The sequence below is a fragment of the Symphodus melops genome, assembly GCF_947650265.1.
Source record: "Symphodus melops genome assembly, chromosome: 15".
Classification (NCBI taxonomy): domain Eukaryota; kingdom Metazoa; phylum Chordata; class Actinopteri; order Labriformes; family Labridae; genus Symphodus; species Symphodus melops.
Window position 1 is genome coordinate 10948436 of NC_136705.1, and position 22510 is coordinate 10970945.

Sequence of the window (22510 nt, forward strand, 5' to 3'; positions counted from 1 at the left end):
GAGGCATCTTTTCTTTGTTAGTAAAAAAAAGAATGAGGATATTTCAGGTCAGGGAAGCTTTTGAGTACAGAGTGCAGAACAGGAAATGTTACAAAGAAGAACTGTCTGAAAACTCACACACCTTCATTCTTTTTTTCTTTTTTTTTTGCCTGATCTATATTTTAAAGCATAGGGGAATAAACAAAACAAGCAGTTATTTTATATACATACTTAACATCCATGGTAAGAAATCTCCAAACCTTACTCAAGAAGTGAACAGACTGTGGTCATTTAAGAATGAAGCCAGCAATCCAATAAGTATTAAATATGTTGACGGTTCCTCCACCACTCTACCAATACAACTATCAACTCAGCCTGCTCCAAGTGGACACACTTCAAAGCTCTCATATCTCTTTTTTGTTAATATACACATAAGATGCAGATCCACGGTGGCATTTGAGCCTGAATTATCAGACTCCTCCAGTCTGCATGTCCCCAGCAGGACTCTGTAGTACGGATTAAAGGCTATACCATCTGGGAAAGGTCAATCCGCCATCTTTCTCTCGCTCTCCCTTTTTCCACTGCTGATTGCCAGATATGAGCTCCTTCATTTCCTTTTGTGAAAATAGCGGCTTGTCTTGTGTCTGTAATCGTTTTTCTTATGTGATTTGAATATTTTCTCAGCCAGTGAGCTGCATGCTCCTGCTTTTCACCCCACTGTGTGTTTGTTTTCCAAAGGGACAATCCACTCCCAGCTGATAGGGCTTGGACGGTGTCCAGCATGCTCTTTAGGGCTCTGTCTTCCAGTGGAACATCTCTGCTGGTTTCACATGTTATGGAAATGCAATGCCACACAGGATTGTGTGCAATATAGCTTTTTAAGTTCTTAAGCATGTGGTTGGTTGAGTGTTGTTTTTAACTGCCAAATAGTATTCATCAACCTTGGTTATTTTTAACTGGTTTTGAAACGATGACATTTGCTAGGTTCACTCTTTTCTGCATTAGTCATTGCTTTATGACTTATGATCTTTACCGTTTTCTTCACACACTCAAACTGAAAGAAGCCCCGAATACACAGGTAGGAAAACATGGACATTGTGTTTGCTTTGTCCACCACTGGGAGACAAACATGTTTATGTCTGAAATAGGGGGGGGGCAGTTTTTAAAAAGAACTTCATCATTTATGGTTGGTAGCTTTCTAGTAGACAGTGGAGATCATTAATTTATGGAGCATTTGTCTTTATGGACGCTAGCATCCTGAAACAAGTTGTGCTTTTCCTTCTCGTTTACATTTATTCTCCCCAACTCTTGTTCTTCAGGGATTTAAGGGCCTCTTGCCAGCTCAATTCCCGCCGGTGCGAACCAAAGTATAGGACTGTGTCTGGGAGCTGGAGGTCACAGATTCAGGAACAGAGTGTAAAACCAGAAGTGAAAAATATACTATTAATGATTCTAGTATTGTTTCACGTGCGTCCTTGGTATCATCGGTATTAAAGTTAAGCTTAAAAACAAAAGGTAACAAACAAAAACAAAAACATTCATTTAGGATTTGGTATTTTTTTTGTTTTTTAATGTTTTATTTAACACTGATAAATAATGTGTATACATTTTCAGAGAATAGTCCACTTATTTTAAATAATTATATTATTAGTACTTTTGATGTTCTGTCAGTGCTACCATGCTAACAGCTCTGAATAGGTTGTCGTTCTTCATATTTATTATACCAAAAAAAGGTCCTTTCATCCCCTCTGCCTCCCATTGGTCGATGTTCACTTCGACCACTCGTGTTGTGTAAGCATCTGCACAACACAGACCACCTGTGAGCTAAATGAAGCCCTGTTCCATTACAGGGTGAGACCGGGTGGCTGTTTCGTTTTCTTTTATGACTCATTTATGGTGTGTTGAGGTGGGGGGTGGGAACTCTTGTCAGGCATGTTTGCACATCTGCCCCGTCGATTCCATCGCCGGCCCTGAGTGCTGATGCTTGGTGACAGCTTGACCGAAGACACGGTTTGTACACGTGCGCTACAGTAACACTGGTTGTGCCATATGAGAGACTGTGTGTTCGTGTGGCTATATGAGGCTGCATGTTGTTTGTGCTTATCACAGCTCCTAGTCTTGACAAAATGTGTTGTTTTATCCACTGATGGAGAGATAGGACAGTGGATAGGGTCGGAAATATCTTTTTAATTTTTGAATTTGAAATTAATGCCTGAGGGAAGTTTGGGTTTACACTGTTATTTATAGGGACATGCTTCGCACACAGACACAAGCAGGACCTGTGGACATCCAGGGGGGGAGAGATGTCAGATACTACATATTGCAATGCAGGGACCACACCAGAGCAGATTTGAGGTGCGGTGCCTTGCTCAAGGGCACCTGGGCAGTGCTCGAGAAGTGCCCTGGCACCTCTCCAGCTATAGGAACAACTTCCGTATCTTGGTCCGCAAACTTAATACAGCCTTCATACATGGGGTGCATGCACTTTCTCAGCACCAGTCGTGTCCCGACTTTAGATGTTTGCTTAGGTTTTCTGAGAAGAACAACTACAAGGCCAGATCAATATAACAGAAAGACATTTGTCCTCAATCCAAAAATATCTTGAACTACAGTTAAAGTTCTTGCTCTTTTTCAGTCGCAAATCATGTATGAAGAAAAGACATCTATTGTTTTATATCTAAGGCTGATGATAAAGAACTATGAGATCTGTGCTTTCAGCAAGGATAGAAAGGTGTTGGTCACAGCTGTGTCTGTTGTCCTCACCTTCATCTTATCCTCTCCCAGTTTCTATTTCTTGGCCTCTCAAGCTGTAGTCAATATTCACTTTAAACAGACAGACACGCACACACACTTACACCAAACAGGCAATTTTTGCAGGTAATTTAAGCGCGCACACACACACACACACACACACACACACACACACACACACACACACACACACACACACACACACACACACACGAGTGCCTCCTCATCACTGGGTTGTTTGATGTTCCCCTCAGTGTCTTTAATCTACCCTGGACATCTGATGAAAGACAGTTGGTTGATGAAGAGGCGCACAGACACACTAACGCTCATGCACACGTTCACAACAACGAGACATCTCAGCCATGGCTTCCCTTCAGTTTTATATATTTTGTAAGAAGTACACGGTGAATAAGGATAACATCTACTGTTATGGTATTTTTAATTGAATCAGAAAGTATTATCATTTTGAAACATATTCCCCCCCCCCCCATGACCTGGGCATGACCTTTTATTTATTTCAATTTGACTACTTTAATGCCAACAATAACAAAAGTTATTCAGAACTTGGTCTTTCATCTCCCTCGTGTCTTCTGACTATTTAAGGCGACATTTTGCATTCACTGATAGTAGAGGATGCTACAGTTATGTGAAGTGCTCATTTGTAGTATCCTGGATTCATAACTGATCTAACTATCTTCATATTTCCCAAGGACAACATACATTTCTTCATGCATTTCAAAAGTTTTGAAGCATCCTGCGAGTCAAACATTTCACCTCTGTAGAGGTCTTCTGCTTTGTAAAAGTTGTGAAATGTTTTTGAGCCTTTTCTTCTCTCCATTCAAATAAGGCTACATTGTGTCACCATTTACTTCCAACACATAATCAAACCGTAAGGAAGCCCATCACCTTGCTCCCTTTTCTTAATACAAACATTGACTTTCGGTGATTGACACATTTATCATCTATTTCCACCTTGCCATGCCAATTAAAGGGCCTGTTCTTATTCTGTTTGAAAGCAGCTGACCGCACTTGAAAAGCAGATTAAAGACATGAGAGGTTGGTCGCACACACTGCTTGTTCCTAATCGTTTCCTCCACAGATCAATTCATCTCAGAGGAAACTCAATAGACCAGCTGCTATGTGCATGACCGTCAGCGCCACAGCTATATTAGATTTTTCTTGCTATTTTCATTTAGAGTGCTTTTTTTTCTGAGCCTATAGACGTGATCTCTCATTAGAAAAGAAATGACCTGTTACATTGTCTACATAGGTCAGAGTGTCAAAACTGTTATAAAATAAGCCTCATCTGAAGCCAGGAATACTTGATCAGATAATTCAAAAACGTATTAAGTATTAAATACCTTGTTTTGTGTCATCTGCCTATTTGGGGGAAGATGTGGACAACAGATCATTAATTTGTCCCAATATTTCACTATACCCAAGAACATATTTTATAATAATGCATTTTTGTAAACGTTCTCTATATATTCTTAATATATTAAATGTTCCTTCCTGGCTTTACTATAGATAAGGTAACCACAACTATAGCAATATCAAGTTTTGGGGCAATTTTCACTGCATGTGACAGTTTAAGAGAGGAGAGACTGGGATGACATGCAGCAAAGGGGCGAGGCCGGACTCGAACCCATTGCCACTGTAGCAAGGACATTAGCCTGTGTACGCGAGGTGTGCAACATACACCCTAGGTTCAGATCAGGCCCAGATATCAAGGTAACTGTGATAGTTATGGGGAGGCTTTGTTTGGCTAGCTTTTACCAAATATCTACCCACAGCTCCAAATGAATCCCAAGCTCGAGCAACGGAGGACTCTTTGCCTGATGGTTTATCGACGTTTATTTTATTTTATACTGTGCCATTCATTTTATCACAAACCCTCCATAAGAGCTGTAAAGAAAGACTACCATTACAAAATGTTAAAATAACCATTATTATTATTATTGGGGCGGCAGTAGCTCAGTCTGTAGGGACTTGGGTTGGGAACCGGAGGGTCGCCGGTTCAAGTCCCGGCACGGACCAAGTCCGGAAACTGGTCTGGTAACTGGAGAGGTGCCAGTCCATTTCCTGAGCACTGCCGAGGTGCCCCTGAGCAAGGCACCGAACCCCAAAACTGCTCTGGAGCGCTCGCTGTGGGCAGCCCCCTCACTCTGAGACCTCTCCATTAATGCATGTCACTAGAACCCTGTTTGTGCATGAGTGTGTATCTCGGCCTATGTGTGTGTTAGACAGAGTGTAAAAACTGAATTTCCCCTCGTGGGATTAATAAAGTGTAAATTATAAGGGGAGGCATTTACACAAGATCAGAAGCATCATGACACACATAAAAAAAGATCCATCAATAACAGTAACAGTAAAAACATGACCAAGGGACAACAAATTACTCATTTACCACCAACTCGCACCTCCAAAGAAAGTGGAGATACCTTTGGCATGATTCTTTCCCCCACACAACAAAATGAACGCATATACAAGCCCCACACACATTTAAGGATACCATACAACCTCAAAATGTCTATTGATCATTTAAGGTGGGCCTTTGGACTTTTTGGCCATCTTAAGTGGTTACTTATACAGCCTTTATTTTTTTTCAATAAATAATTCAGGCCTCTGTGGCAACGACTTGTCATTGACAAGGTATCCATGTCTGAAAGAGCATGCTCTTCTCTGTCATCTTTTACTGTCATTCTCAAGATCATTTACATGATGAACATCTTTCTGTCTTGAAGACTAAAAAGAAGCCACATTTTTCTTAAAACTGAGAAAAACAAATGTTTGCATCACTTGTGTGTTAGCTTCTCCTTTAAGACACTAAGCCCACCTCTTCCATACAGTCTGCATTTTCAGCTGATCTGATTTACACACTTTGAAAACAATGTTTTTTTTCCAGAAAGATTATCATTGATAATTTTCCTACAGTAGCAAAACAAATCTTTTATCAAGTTAACAATGTTTAGTGTGAGGTTTTATCTTTTCGTTTCGTACCTTGGACGTTTGAAGTCACAGTAGGTTTGACAAACTACCTATTTTCTTTGAGAAAATCGGATATAATACAGACTCTTGAATTATGAAATTACTCTGATTGCTCTCTCTTTCTATCTCTGATCTGACAGCTGACATGATGTAGGCTTGTCTGTTTTTCTTCTGCTCAGTCCCTGATATTAAAAGTGATGGGGTAGTCACTCAGTATATTTACTGTTTCTACTTCTCCTAAGCAAAAAATTATATTATATCGGATGTTGTTTTTTTTGCAGCAGAACCAAATGAAATTACAACCTTTATTTTTAGCTTCCTGCCTGACTCGATGCAGTATGAGGGTTTGTACGAATCTGCTGTTTTGAACTGCAGTTGAAATAACCAACGTAGCTGAGAAAGGGTAATGACGTCAAGTCTGTTTATCTTTAGACCGAAATGATGGGAGAAAACAAGCGTATGTTAAATGGGTGATATTTAAATGTTGTGTCATGGTTCTGAGAAGCAAAATGACACTTTGGCAATAGCTGCATCTAAAGCACCTGTTGATCTCACAGGAGGGAGATAGGAGCAGTGTTTGCATGACAGACGAGCACTGGCGTTCAAAAGAGGAGAAAGACAGAAATGCCAAGTTGATAGTGAGGGGGGAAAAAATGGTGTCTTACTCCTTAATGAACCAACAGCAGTAGTTCAAAATGTAGTTCCCGTTTAATAAACTCGCATGATGTAACGGTCACCAAGGATCCCAATTTATTTAATGTCAGGACAATGACAGTGCCACATAAAGGCAGCGTGTGGGCTCCCGACCCACCGTCGCTGTCCATACAAGTGCAAATTAGGCAATGCACCTTTTTGTTTGCCGTTGTCTCCATAACAACTCCTTTGTTCTTAATCCTTTTGAAACCTGCTTCCTGTAATAAAAAAGGCATCCTCAAAATTCAGATTCAGCTGCTCACCAAACACAAGTGTAGAAGTAAACTTAATGATCTTACTTTTATGTTAAATGATACATCAAACAGTTTTTTCTCTGAAGCATAAGTGATTTTTTTAGATTAAAACTGTGAAAGTAATGAGTCAGTATTTGCCTAATAATCTGGATGAGTATGTTGAGGTTGTATTAGATGGAAATAGGTGTGAAGACTGGTGGAGAAGTTCGGTGGATGGAAAAATTCAAATTATGTTATTGATTTAATTGATTTAATCATAAATGGAGAAAAAAAATCCTCCCTTGCTTCACTCTACGTTTACTTTGCACACTACACATTGTAGGTTTGGTTAGTTTTTTCCTCTAGCAGTGGTTGATCGAGAGGACGCAATGCATGGGTCCCTCACCCAAACGTTTTTGGTTAGAGAAGCTTTATTGTCATTTTTAAAAAGAAAACAAACTCTCTCTTTTTGACCTTCACAAAGAAAAGGTTGTTGATCAGGGAATATCCAGTGTTGGCTGAGTCGAGTCCTGCGTAGGTCTACACAAAACATTTGTCTGCATTCACATCATCCTCCGTTGCCATGTGTGCAATATAACCTGAGCCGAAGTATGTCATTCTGTCATAAAGGAAAACCTCTCGAGTTCTCATTTTCAATGACTAATCTGCAAGAAAAATCCTTTAATACAAGAGGACTTGCTACTTCACATGCCTTACATATGGATGTGACATTAAAATTATCATGGATAATGCGATCTGGAAGCATTAAACAGGCAAGTGAGGCTAGCCAGTAGAGCCCTGCAGACTTTTTTTTTTTTTTTTTTTTTTTTTAACATCCCTCTCACCACTCCCGCTGGATTTCACACGATTACCGCCAACTCTTTGCAGTGTATGGGATCCACTCCTGGCTGCACCCTCAACGTCTGCGTCAAATCCTGCCAGCACCGTGAAATGTTCAGAATAACAGACAAACGAATGCACTTGAGAATGCGTCTCTGTTCTCTCAAAGTTTGCAGGTTTTATCTTTTCATCTAATTTAGAAGGTTCCTCTATCTTCCACCACATAAATTAGGCAGATTCACAAAAATGATTCACGCAACTGAAATGAAGAATGCCATTTCAAGGCTTTGTTTCAACCAAGTCTGGTGAAAGTATGGGGGGGGTTGTTTTCCTTGAGTTAAAATGACAGCTGTCAGCAGGATCAGTGGAAGTGATATCAGATTATCATTTGGACACACTTAACCTAACAGGAAGCTTTCATGACACTTGTAAATGCAATGTTTATTTTATATGGTGCAAACACTTGACACAGGATCTCTTCAAACTTTTGATAGTTTGAAGGAAAGCTGCTTTAAATGCAGACTTCATACTGTAAGACTGTCAAAGATATTGCGTCAGAGAATACAAACTACATTTTATGTGTCATTGTGATGCCTTACAAGTGCCAATGTAAACACCTGAGCAGCTATTGGCCATGCCCCCCTCCCATCATCCCGCTCCACCCTCATCACCACTGGGGCTGCTAATCAGACGTGGCAGGGAATTGCTGCGCACTTGGCCCGCAGCGACTTGTACCCTATAACCATACACAAATCGATCTGACATGTGGTATTAGATTAAATTACCGAGCAGTGCAATGACAGGGAAAAGGATTTGTTCAACCCCCCCCTCCTCCATCTCACACGCACCCTGGCTGACTGCAGAGCTGAGGGTTGTTCAGCCAAGCAACAGGACTCCGTCTGATTTATTTGCCGAAGCCAGGTATCAGACCAGCCTGCAGCTAGCCACCTCTGTAGACTGCTTTCAGTTTTTACATGTTGGATGACTTACGCCTTAGAGCTCAGTGGAACACATGAAGGATTTGGTTAAAGCAAACACCCTTTAAAACCAGTCTGTTTTCCACAAACCCTGATTTAATGCACCGATCGAAATACTAAATACAAAGATAATGTCTCCAGGTTCCAAGGTTACAGGATGATGCTTGATTACCTCCTATGATGTCGCTTACAGACATTAAAATTGTTTTGCTTTCACACATAGTCGAGGTGATGGCTGCATATTTAGTTTCTATAAGCATGGTGCTCTGGATAAGAAATTTAATAGGCCTTTTTATTTTATTTTATTTCATTTCATTTTAAGTTACAAAAATGTGTTCTCCTTTGGGGATAAAGTGGTATATTGCTCATCCTCTCTCAGTCCCAGTCTCAGTCTTCTTTGAATCCATAGGCAATTTTACCATTTGTAAGAAAATGCTGCGCCAGCTCTCTCCTAATGAACGGAACAATTTTTACACAAACGGCATAAATATGTAACATTGATATTTTTATATATTTTTTTAAGACCTTTTGTTAACATGAAAAATCTTGGATGGATTTTAAATGATTGTAATGGATGCTAGTGGTTAGTGTGCACAGGCTACAGAGAATGACGTCCTAGTTAACGCGCAGTCTGGGTTCAACTTTGTTAACCTAACCTCTATTATATTATATCCTAGTGGTCTTTGTTACAGTTCATAGTTCAATACAAGTGTTGCACAGGGATTACCATTGTATGTAAGGTCCAAATACCACTCAAATCCTGTTTCCCTCTAATTAAACATTCAGATTTCTGTAATGAAAAAACTATTTTCTTAACTGAGGAGTTGTTATTCTCCTCTGCAGCGTGCTAACCCACTTTGTTAGTCTGCCCTGTTGTTTAAAAGGTGAGCAGGTTTATTGTGGGTGTGCTCATTTTTAATCTGTTTGGTGGTTGTACACAGCTAACACACTGAAATCTGGTCTAAGTGCAGCAGAAAGTGTCATGGATGTGTTTTAATACAATGAGGGTTTTATTTTGGGGATCAAAAGAAGATGTGTGTTTTTAGACAAAGTGGTATAGGAGAGAGCTTTAAAGCAATGATAGCTGCCATTGGAACACATTAACCTTTCATTTCCTCTTTGTGGCTGAGCAGATGAAAGGGAGACTGGATCTGCTGAAATAGATCGTAACTTGTTCCATTTCCATCCGGCCTGTTCAAGGTTTGCTGTGTTATTTGTGTTTTCTGCTCACAGACAAGGAACCAAGAGCTGCTTGTTGTCTTAGTCGATGTTAACAAGGTTAGTCCAGTCACTGCTGCTCGGCCCCGAGAGAAAGCTCCATTACACAACAATTAAACTCTGCAATTTGAAGAAGCACAAACAGCTACTTTCACTCAGGAGAGTCAGGGGAGAGAGAACATTGAGCTTTTTTTGATTCACAACATTTGCCTTTTTCTTTTGCCCAAACTATAAACCCTATAAATCATAAACTTGGATTGGATATCCCTCTAATGCTGCCCTTTAATTTCTGGAGTTTCGAAGCTTCCAGTTCAGCCAGAACAGACAATATTACAGACAGAAAAGGGGGCGCTGCAGCAAAGCATTGGGTTGGCAGATGCGTAAGGGCAAATGTTATCAACATTAGGTCTGATATTAATTCTTAAAGCTTCCTTATCAGATAATTAATGGCAGAGTTTTCCACAGAATTAGATGTTATACGTAGGGGTCAGAGTTGTGAATTCCTTAGTCTTAAAAAAGCTGATGCGGTTTGTTTTAATTTTTTTTGGTAGCTATCAAATAACAGCTATAGACTGTATGTGCCTGTATTTTTTAACTTAGCAAGTCGGGGATGAATTATACGTCATAACCACTGTACATTCCCTTGCTTGTGTTTGTGCTTGAGCCATACCGCTCTGAAGCTCACCTTTTCTGTGTCAGGGCCAAGCCTCAAACAAACTGGATTTGGGGATCAAACGTGCTTTGGCTCGGTATGGATTGCCTATTCTGAGTGCGACCTAAATTGAATGAGCTGTGGAAATGGAAACTGTTTTTGTTGTTTACGTATAAGAATTTATCCAGTTGGTGTATTTTAGTGATTTTATAAAAAAATAAATCAATAAAATAAGCTAGTCAAAAGCTGTTGCACTTCTTTGGCATGGGCTATAAATTGTTTTTGAGAATAAAAGAGCAAGATACACTTTCGAAAGCAGTGCTGCTACTGAAGAGAAGAAGTCTTCTCACTGGAGTTGTGTGTGCACTGACATAATCAGCTCCATATGAGTGTCTGTGAGTGTGCATATGTTACTGGTGTAAATGTGTTAAAGGGAGATTGCTACTGTTTGCACTGCAGCAGAATGGACTTGTGTGCTGTCTTTTGTAAATCTATTCCAGGCACAATGAGCACGTTGCAGCCAGTAAGGCAGCTGTACACACACACAGGTCCAATTAGTGATATTTAGCAACCACACTCACCAGCTCTTACTCAAAGGGCAGAATATCACTACAAGGAGAATGTGCACGTGAATCTTAATAGACAAAAAGAAGGTTATCCACTCAGCCCTGACAGGTTAAAATCACATACATTGTAGCATTGTAATGTAATTGACTGTAATATTCAGAGATTGACTTGCTCATTACTTTCAACTTCCTGCGTAACAGCCCAGGTGATTTTGAATCTTCTGTTGTTGTATACCGCTGTGGGATTCAGAACAACAGGACCCACTTGTATGCACTAAGTAATGGTCATTGTGTGATTTGAAGCTGAATAGGCCTTTAGCCTCCATATTCTTCCCCACAGCAACCTGTTGCCTCTACAATGTTGTTAGAGTCTTGTAAGAGCTGTAACATGGTCAAATCCAATTAAACCTTGAGACGGACAAACAAGCGCACACACACACACACACACACACACACACACACACACACACACACGAGGAAGTTCTCTGAAAGGAAATGATATTCACCAGGCCTTAAAGCATCTGAACATTTAAAGCTTTGGAAATGATGGATAAACTGGCCTCATTAGATTCATCTTTGATTTACTCTCTTTATAATAAGGAAGTTTTATTTATATAGCACCTTTCACAGACAAAGGCCACAAAGTGCTTCACAACATACATCACACAATATACTGCATTATATGCACCCTTATACTATAATACATTTTTTAATGGCAAAAACACTCGATTTGTAACCTGGAAAGATTCAAATTTAACGTGCACTCAATACTATCTGAATTTATAATACATATAATAAATAGGTGAAGCCTATTTTCAGTAGAGCCAGGAGTCTGGATTATCCTAAGGATGGATCACAGCCCCTAACCCGGAACTGAAGTAAGGCCTGCGCCCCCACTCTCCTTGCCTGCTTGTGTAGATCATCTGCTTATTCATGACTCGCTCTAACTCAATCACTGCCTTGCACCAGAACTGCAACAAATGACAGCAGGGAAATTACAGTCATTTGTCTCCGTCTTCCCACATCATGCCGGCCCTACTCCTTTTAGTCTTGTGAAATGAGAACACCTGTACCGTCCTCTACCCCCTTCCTCGGCTTTACCCCCCCCCCCCCCCCCCCCCCCCTCTGCTCATTTCAACTCTCTATACTTTCAACGGTTTTCTCACCTTGTGCCACCAGTAAACTGAGCATCTCTAGGAACAGTTTAAATCAGTTGTTCATGTGTGATTTTGATCATCAGCACAGGCGTTGCGATGTTCTTACCTGGATACATTGACGGGGATATAACAGACTTCCTGATAGGCATACACCAGTTCACCTCTGCGTCACCACAGGTGTACTCTGCCATATGTGAGTTTGATTGTGTGCAGTGGCTGTGATAAAGATGGGGGAGGGGGTTTAATTGCTGCTTTCTCTCCGGCTACAGAATTGCCACTTTGAGTTATAGCCCTTTATCAAAGATGCCAGCGTTGCACTTGTGTTTGACATGTTACAGGTTTTTCTCTCTCTGGATCTCAACAAGGACTTTTAAGATGAAGAACCCAGCCGTGAAGAAAATGCTATTTATTTATTTGTTTTCAATATAAATAAATGTTCAAATTCAAATACACACAGTTGATCCTTTTTTTGTGTAATCTTTGTTCCTTTACGATTCTTTAAACAAATTTAATTCTCATTTAGATCAAAATGTCTTTTCCAGCAGTGACATTTTATAGGTAAATGTAGTGTCCATGTTTTTTATTGGTTCAGGTCACTTACTGATGTGAACACTTTAGAAAAAATCAATCAAACAATGTTACATCATTCTTCTTCAGTACACTTTATCTTTATTATCTCACAGTTGTGGCCTTCTTTCAGTTCACTCTGGATATTCGCATAATCTTTGACAGACTTTTTCGGCAATCAATATTAACTTCGAGACATGTAGAATTGTGTCACAATCACTTTGAATCATACATCGTCAATCATAAAAATAAAGTGTAAACAATTATCATGGTATTAAGACACAAGTTTAAAAAAAACAGGGTCAGAACAGGGACAGAATTTCCTGTTTTATACAGAAAAAGGTCAACCCAGTCTGTTATTATTGATCGTCAATTGTCTTCTTGAACAGTACAGTCCTGTAACAACATTTGACAGACCACAGTAGACATGGTTTGCATTATTACTGTTTTTTCTCTCCTTACATGTTTGCATCAGACGGAGGTTTTCAAAGGGCAATGTGGCAGTGTTGGGATGACCTTCAGGCATGTCCCTGCCTCTGAGGGCGATGCTGTTCATGTCAGCATTGAGACAGTCATGCCCAACTCTCCTGCAGCCTTGGCAGACCTGCAGAGGGGTGATCGCCTCATCGCCATAGGAGGTCAGAGATGTGTTATTGTTGGCATTGTTAACCAGAACTTCACTGAAATATGCTTCAGTTCTTCGCCTCACAGACATACTAACTAACTAACCGTTCCTGTTTGTGTTTGCAGGTGTCAAAGTGACATCCTCGGTTCAAGTGCCAAAACTGTTGAAACAAGCTGGAGACAGGGTAGTGGTACTTTACGAGAGGCCGGTTCGTCATCAGACTCCCTCTTTTGGAAGCCTGGGAACTCTTCAGGAAGGGTTTGGGCAGCTCGAGGAAACTGGTTTTATTTCCCAGCCAGGTGGTTATGAAGAGGACCCAGCTCCGATCACCACTCTTTCTGACATATCCGACAGCAAAGATATGGACTCTGAGTTTGAGGAGTTAATTGTGGACTCCAAACCTAGCCAGACAGGTGGCCCTATAAGCAGTGTCTCAAACACGAGTGACATCAAGGAGGACTCCTTACTTACAGTAAACCAAAGCCCCAAAAGGACTGTGGCCAACTTGGCCTCTAAGCCCCTTGGTACAATATCACCCATCCTCAACCGCAAGTTAAACCTGGTGGGTCTCCAGTCACCACTAAAGCCCCAACCCAAAGAATCACCAAAGCCCTCTCCACATAAGACTAGTAGTGATCCGGCTGAGGGGTTGCAACGCCCCAATGTCCCTCCCCCACCTCCCCCTTCTCGCCCCCCTGTGCCACCAAGACCTCAAATAAGGTTGACATCAGCCTCGTCAGAGACCAGTCTTTTGGAAAGCGTTGATTCTGTTTCATTGACTAATGCTGCAGTTGCTTCAAATGTTTCCACCATCCCTGCTTCTGAAAAGTCTCCTGAAAAAACTCCTGTATCTGGAGCCATTGAGGACAAGTCTGGTACTGAGAAAATATGCGTGAAACCGTCTGAAGTGAAGCAGTCTACCAGGGCAGCAGAGTCGAGCGATGAGCTGCCAGTCCCCTCCACTGTGACCACCAGCAACAAGGCCGATCAAGCAAAGGACAAAGCTTCAGAAAGCACCTGCAGCACGAGGGACAGTTTGGAGGACCATTCCCTTTGGGAGTCCCCAGAAACCATGTTTCGAAACCAGACCTCACGCTGGCAAAAGGCCTCTGTGGTGTTTGAGGTGGAGAGCAACCATAAGTACCTTAATGTGGCCCTGTGGTGCAAAGATCCCTTTAAGTTAGGCAGTTTGCTGTGCCTGGGTCATATAAGCCTTCAGCTGGAGCATTTAGCCCTGGAATGTATGGCTACTTCTTCAGCAGAGTACCAGAGCACCTTTAGGTTGGGGCCACCAGAGCCCCGTGCAAATGTCAGCCGCACTGCACTACGCAGTTTGAGCACTCACAAGGGCTTCAATGAGAAGCTATGTTATGGAGATGTTACTCTGAACTTTTGTTACTTAGCTGAGGGAGAGTTTGACTATCCTGTGGGAATGGCAGAAAGGGAGCGAGAGGGAAGTCTCCATGATGAGGATATAAGGGAAAGGGAAAGAGAGCACATCTCCTCAGCACCACGTGATGATTTGGCCTTTAGTAACATCCAGTTAGTGGAGGTTCGTCACAACTTCCAGGACACCCAGTTCCAGAATCCAACCTGGTGTGAATATTGCAAAAAGAAAGTTTGGACCAAGGCAGCCTCCCAGTGTATGATCTGCGCCTATGTTTGCCACAAGAAGTGCCAGGACAAGTGCCTTGCTGAGAATCCCCTCTGTGTGGCAGCGACTGAACGTCGTGGAGCTGACCCTGAGGCTAAATCAACTATCAACAGGGCCACCACTGGCCTAACACGCCATATCATTAATACCAGCTCTCGACTGCTCAACCTTCGCCAAGTACCTAAGACTCGGCTGGTGGAGCAGGTGGCTGATGTGGTGCCCGGAGTGGTGGAGCCCTCACCCAAGCATACCCCCAACACTTCAGACAATGAGAGCAGTGACACAGAAACCTACACCAGTGGTGCAAGCCCCTCAAAGCAGCCTGTTGGCACTGGTGGCAGCACTAAACTTGTACGCAAGGAAGGTGGGCTGGATGACAGTGTGTTCATTGCTGTGAAAGAGATAGGCCGTGACCTGTACCGGGGGCTACCTACAGATGAGCGGTCCCAGAAGCTAGAGTTGATGCTGGACAAGCTGCAGCAGGAAATTGACCAGGAGCTGGAGCACAATAATGCCCTTCTACTGGAGGAGAAGGAGGCGACAGATGCCCGGCGTAAGGCTCTAATTAGTACTGCACTAGCAAAGTCTGGGGAGAGACTCCAAGCCCTCACCCTGCTGATGATCCACTACAGAGCAGGCATTGAGGACCTGGAGTCAGTGGAGAGCACATCTCCTTCAGAGCAGCAAGGCTTTAAAAGCAAAGCAGAAGGTCCAGAGGAAGAGGCCCTGATGGGGGCCGAGTTGTATGACAGTGACATATGCAGCCCTGTGGAGGTGCAGCTGTTGGATGACATTACTGAGGAGCAGATTTGTGTGGAGGCACTCCACTGAATGAGACTAGAAAAGAGGAAGAGGAGTGCAGTGGACTCGGGTTTTGAAGGAAAAAAAATATTTCAGTTTGTATTCTAAGATTGGGTAATTTCAGACATCTGTTTTAAATATCAAGGATGTGGGGTCCAGTGTTAAATGATTGACATGCTTTTGTTTTTGTTTTCTTTTGTGTTTTGGTGAAAAAGGGGTTGAGGTATTTTCTTCCTAAGGATTCTTGGTAAACCTGTTATTAATGTTTTGATTTGCACAATGTGATGCTGTTTCCATGCTCTTTGGTTTTAAAGGGAAGCTTGAGAGCTAGACTATTATCTGCCCTCAGTAGTGCTGCATGTTTATCCTCCAGTTTTGTTTTCCTATAAGCATTTAATTCAGTTTGCTTTATTGTCTGTAACAGCTTTGCCATAAGGACTTCAGATAATGAGCACATTGCTGTGCTATACCAGTCTGACTCAACTCTTGTGACATAAAGGTGTTTAATTTGTTTGCTGTAACAAGCCAATATGAAGGTGAACTACTTTAGTCTCTTACAGTGTGAATACTACCAGGGAAAAGCAGGCTAAGCAGGTGTAGACATCGAGAACAGTCATCTGTTTAAGAACCCTGCAATCGTTAATACATATCTTGTTGTTTTGAGCACTTTGTACTGTAATACATTTGGATTTTAGAAGTGATTCTCCTTGCTCACAAAGCTTTTTGAGATTTCAGCAGATGCGTAAATAATACTGAAAACTTATGTTTGCTTCTTTTTTTTGTGGTACATTTGTTCGGATTGGTTAGACCAAACATGATGGACTTCACAACCTATATTTTAATTTTTCTCTGTCTTATTCCTGTTGTCTTCAGAACTACCCCAAAGTATGTTTATTGTTCACAAACATTCATGCGTGCACTTGGGAAAGGCACATTATTGACTTATTAGCTGATCTCTTTCCGGATGTTGTGCAGGAGCTCTGATGATGTTATGATCTTTACCTTTACCATCTTTCATTTTCAGGGTTTAACATTTGTATGTGTGTTAAAAGGATTTTAAAGCTTCCAAAAGATATCTGATGAAGTGAAGATCATGTTGCTTCATGGTTTGTTTTTTCAGACCCCAATGAATGTATGTTCAGTCATTGCTCTGTTTTGTGTATATGCAGCCATATGGCACTGCTTCCCCCCACCCCCCCAATTTCCGAGCAAAATATCGAGCATTAATGTAGCCTGTTACGGTATGTCTATCATAACCAGTTTGAGCTCCAAAATGATTTGTTTTTCATCAATTTTACAACATCAGAGAGCCACTGGAAAACAATTGTTTGTAAGGACGGAGTAACTTCCCAAGTCAAAAGGAGAAATCTACCCTAAAACATTGACAAAACCTTTTTTGATTTTTGGTATTGTTGAGTGTTGTTATTTTGTCATCCAGTACCAATTCCAGCATGAATACATTTCAGTTTGTTGGATGATAGTCAAATTGAGTTTCATAGCTCTTTGAAAATACCAACAGCTGTTGGTAGATTGTTATAGACAGATCAGTGACATTTAGCATACAGAAGTGGACCTGCCGACCCCAAACATGATAAAAAATAGATCCAGAATCAAGCTACTGTGAGAGAGCAATGGACCTATTTTGTGTAGTCATCTTGAGTATTCCACAAACGTTCACATCAACAGCTTCGTAGCGGAACAATCAGCAGACCCCATCACCGCTAAAATAAATATTCAGCCTTTATCAACCTCAACTAAACTTCAACATTATCCACCTGGATGTCTTTTATGTTTGATGTTGTAAGGGCAAGACTTCTCACAGTACATTATTACACATTATTACAAGGAAGTTTCAACTTTTGATCATCTGTAAGCTTTCAGACTTGTGGCCTTCTTGGTTTCATGTTAAGAGCCTCCAGAGGCCAGAGGAGAAACGAGCTAAGCCAAGTTCAATGTAGCTGCAGATAGCATATGTTCAAAAGTAATTCATTTTGCCGAATCATCATTTTGGGTGTGAAACCACAGCTTTATGGCTAGGATTATGTATTCTTCATACATACTCCCATTTGCTTACAAAAATACAAAAACTCATGTACCAACTAATACTTGTGCGCCAAACAAAAGTTGAGTAGAAGTCCTCAGTGGGTAGATTTCTCCTTTTTAATGTAGCGCTGTTTCGAGTAGATGGTTTAAGCTAACTGGAAAAGAGTTGTTGTCACCACACCATACAAAGTGGAAGCAAATTCACATTTTCTGTACTGTTCTGTGTAAAATATGTGTTGCTTATATAGATGTTGGCTTACTGGCTGCTATACCTGTCAATTTTTTTCTCATTTCTGTATAACCAGATTTTTTTGTGCAATATTTTTGTAGGAAAAGAAGCTGATAATCAGGAGTGACTCCCCATGTCTTCTCTTTCAAAATGTGGTCTGGATGCCCTTTTGTCTGGTAATGGACCCAGTAGGTTTTGGGGACCAATGAGAACCCGAGAGGAGTCTACCCTCCTTTGGCCCGAGAAGCACTGCTTTTGCTGTTGCTGTTATTACAATGTGCTCTTCAACAGAACTCCTAATAACACGCTTCTGCCCCCACCCCCCACCACAGCTCTAACAAATGAAACTGCACTTCAAATATCACCGCCCAGCACAGCTTTCACCAGGTCAAGATGGTGTTCTATACTTTTTACTTTTTGTGTATGTGAGGGATGTTCTACATGGTTTTTTCAGAAGGCCCATGTGTTGAAGCTTTATTGTACATAACCTAAATAAACAAGCTCAAATGAACTCAAATCTCCTTGCTTATGCTTCAATCGGCCCTCGTAAAATAACTTTAAAGGTGCAATCTGTGACCAACTATAAACAAAAAACACCATACAGAGGAATGAAAGTTCAAGATTTGAAACTTAATGACAACATTTAAGACCTACAGTACACCAGTGGAGTTCAGTTTCTATCTCATAGTGGACATCCATGCACAAGGAAAGGCTTTACTAAAAGATCAGTTGATGGTTGCCTTACAAATGAATTTATTATAATTTGGGATTTTACAATGGAATTTTGTATAAATTACTCCATTGACAATTGCTTGAGCTTTGTAACATCCTTAAAGGATACATTGCTGCAAAAAGTGCATTCTTTCACAGACTTTCCCAAAAATGACATCTAGCAACCTTTGACACGGTGGTACTTGTTGCTTCATAGATTATTTGAATGGCTTTCTCCTTAAAACAACTTTTTTTATGCAGGATACTGTTATTTCACATATTTTATAAAATCCCAATGATTGAACATTGGGTTTCCTGAACTTAACAGTGTCGTGGATTGATCTGCCACTGCTTTGCAAAAGATGTCAAATATTTAAGGGGGTTGGGAAAACAGAACTACATGGTTCAACTAAGGGACTTATCACAGTCAGGTAATACGTTAAGTCAACACTGACAGTCAGTTTCAAAAAGGACACAGCCATTGATCTGCTGGAGTTAGTACCTGTATATGACCTCTTGGCTTTTATATGGCATTGTTATTCAAGCCTGTTGTTCGAGCCATTTACACATGTGACATAAATACATGTCACAGGCCTCATTCCATCTTCACTAATCTGACGGCCGCCTTGGGTCCCAAGGCCACGCCCTCTATCCTTAGATATCGGTATTAGACTTTCACTTCTCAGGGGGTTTTCTTGACAGTTATGGGGAAAAAAGAGTTTTTCTTCATTAAATTCACATGAATTGCTTTAAAACTACATAATATGTCCTATCAAAAATTCCTCTTTGTAAAAGAAAACCTAAAATCCCTAGGATTTCATAAAATGAGCGCTTCACTCCACCTATGTTGTTATAATAACCACAATTTTCAGGGTCCTTAGTAAAGACAGAAAGGAGGAAGGTAATGTGTGGGCATCTGCAAAGTAATTGAAGCCCAATGTTGAGATGGACAGCATGATTACAGCGTGTCTGCTCCCACATTTCCCTATCACGGAAACTCATTTCGCTGTCTTCACCCACCAAGCGCAGGCAGTGTCAGTATTTCTGTTACCAAACTGAAAAGCCTTCAGCTTCTTGGCCATTTGACATTTCCGTGGTACAAATACATGGGATTATTCTGCTTCATACAAACTGACATGAAAACAAAAGTCCAAATAACAAGACATTTGGTCCTAATTCACCAAAAGGTAATGTCCCTGCAATCTGTCTGGCCTTACAGTTTCTTTCAGTAAAACATTTTTGAGGAGAAAAAAATAGTTTCAGAATTTTCATTTAATGGAGAATTTGGATTTCCACAGCTAAGGAAAATATAAAGATAACAACCAGCCATGATACACAGTACATGTTAGAAGACTCATATACTGACATCTACACTACACTTGCGGAGAACGTTTGCAAAGGATTTTGCATTAACAAAATTGATAACCTAAGAACATTGTAGACCTGCTGATTTTTTTTTTCTTTTTAAAAAAAAAACATCATTTGTGTCTTTAACTCAACATACGTAGTCCAGTAATGTCTTTATGAGACAGTCGGCACATTTGTTTGCAATTTAAAAAACAATATGTGACCCATAATTATGAACCTTACATTAAATCATAAAAACAATAGACAGTACAGGCTTTTCTGAGCAAAAAATTTTTTTTTCATAAAAGTCACAAATACTTCTGAAGGGTAAAGCTGCACCTGGCACAGAAATGATATTCCCTGCCTCCATAAAAGTTATCAAGGTAAAATGACTTTATTGGTCAAGTTAAATAACAGGGGGGTAGCCATGTAATCTGCAGAACTGCATAAGAATGCAGAATCTAGCTAAGAATCAAGATGGCAGACGCTCTGCTTTTTGCTTTCAGTATGAACAAAATGAGCTGACTTTGGTTGTTTGCATACAACACAGCGTAGGGAGTAAAGTAATGGAAAGCACTAGCTAAAATGTTTTTCTGGAACAATTCATTTGATGACAAAATGTGTTCTCCAAATCTCCATTAGCAAACATCCACATCTCTTCAGCTTCATTTTCCAATGATGACCAGCAGAAAAAGAAAAGTATTTACCCAGACTGTTTGTCCCTTTCATATTCTTTGAAGTATGTTTTAATTTCCAGCTGTCATTGCAATATGGAAGGAAAAAGTCTGCTGGTCCTCTGCATATTTCAGCTTGTGGTAACTAGGACATAAAGTGAGAACTTACCATGCTCAATGGTAAATATGTTCTACTTCTTGGTTGCTGCATGTTTATTCTGGTATAATTTACACAATGTTGGCTGTCCAATGAGGTTTCACCTGTGAGATAATTAACAAATATAGTTTGTTACATTTGAAATACCAATTGCTAATTATTTTTAAAAAATCCATTGTAAAAAAAAAAGTTGGATAGAAGGAAAGGCTTCAACTGTGTTAAATCCATTACTAAGGCAGATATTGGCATTGAATAAGCATTGGGTCATCACTCAGTGGCCTCTGATATAACGGACAATAAAACTTCTGTGATTATATTATTATTTCAGAAAGGGTCATACAGATACAAGATTATCACTATGACTAGTTCCAGAGGGACAGTTTAAAACTATAATGATTAGTAGAAGAGAAATACAGTTATAAATGGGCCCCAAAGTATTTTTTTGAGGATTATACAGTTGACCAAAAACACTAAAATGGTGAGGATTAAGTATGTTTGTATTCATTTTTGAAAAATCTAACTTATTTCTAACACATTTTTTAATACCGACGACATAATCAACACAAAATACCTCTTAATGTTCCTTGACCATTAACAGCACTTAATGTGTCAATTTTGGAATGCTTCCTATATGAACTTATTGTTACTACATTATTAAAGTTGTCTGTTTTAGATTTCGCTCCATGCTTAGTATTTGTTTTTTTCTAGGAACTTCTAGGAATCAAGTCATATAGGAAAGGAATTGTGTCCTAGCATTGACAGCAGCTCTGGGCCCAGAAATTGTACCCTCGACAAATGAGTACAGGTGCAGGAGACAACCCAATTAACTATTAAATATTTGATTGGTCTGCTGACTCACCAATCAGGGAGCCCCCTGCTAGGCTACTTTCGGTCTTTCTTCATCTTATCCCATCTCTTTTTCAGCCCATGCGCAGCTTTGGCAGACGGCTGTTCCATCATGAAGCCAGGTCGGTTGAAGATTTCTGACCGTTAAAGGGGTTTTATCTTGCCACGCTATGACGGATTGAGCTGGGCCCTTGTATTGTAGCAATAACTAAGGTCTTTTACCTGCTTTTGTAAATATAACAATGAGCATTTTTACCTTCTCTTTTGTTAATGTTAACAGACAAAGAGTACGGTCCTCTACCTGCTTTTTGTAAAGTGTCTTGAGATAACACTTGTTATGAATTGACACTATACATATAAAGATTGATTGATTGGTTGATTCCGGTTGGACAAACTTTCATCCAGACCAAGTCTTTCCAGTGCATCATGATGAAACTGTGACATTAATTTTGTCACACCAACATGTTTAAGAGGTTGTTATTGTTTTTACATGGTTAAAAGTTGTGCTTGGGATTTTTTGTTCAGCATGGATCTGTAGCATTGAACACAAGTTGATGTTGGTGTAATTCACAAAATGTGCACATAACTCTAAATTCAATTGGGCCAAATCTGTCGGCGGCTGCAGTCCAAACAGGCCAATGGGCTACTCTTTCATCAGTAGTTGTTCAACCTCACTGAACTCCAATGCATGTTTATAAATCTAAAAAAGTCGTACATATTGAAAATAGGCCGAAATGAGGCAGTGGCAGGAGGCTTTTTGTCTGTAACAATGTTTTTTTTGTCAGTGGGTTCCTTTAAAATC

The 22510-nt window shown here is 40.4% G+C and overlaps 1 protein-coding gene across 1 annotated transcript in view; it reads left to right on the forward strand.

Moving 5' to 3' along the window:
• Positions 1-17589, forward strand: part of pdzd8 (PDZ domain containing 8) — a 37937-nt gene extending 20348 nt beyond the window's left edge. Inside the window, exons 4-5 of the mRNA XM_079363495.1 lie at positions 13097-13259; positions 13372-17589. Coding sequence (XP_079219621.1) covers positions 13097-13259; positions 13372-15731 — 2523 coding nt within the window. The 3' untranslated portion in view covers positions 15732-17589. The remainder of the gene's footprint in view (positions 1-13096; positions 13260-13371) is intronic.
• Positions 17590-22510: the final 4921 nt, after the last annotated feature.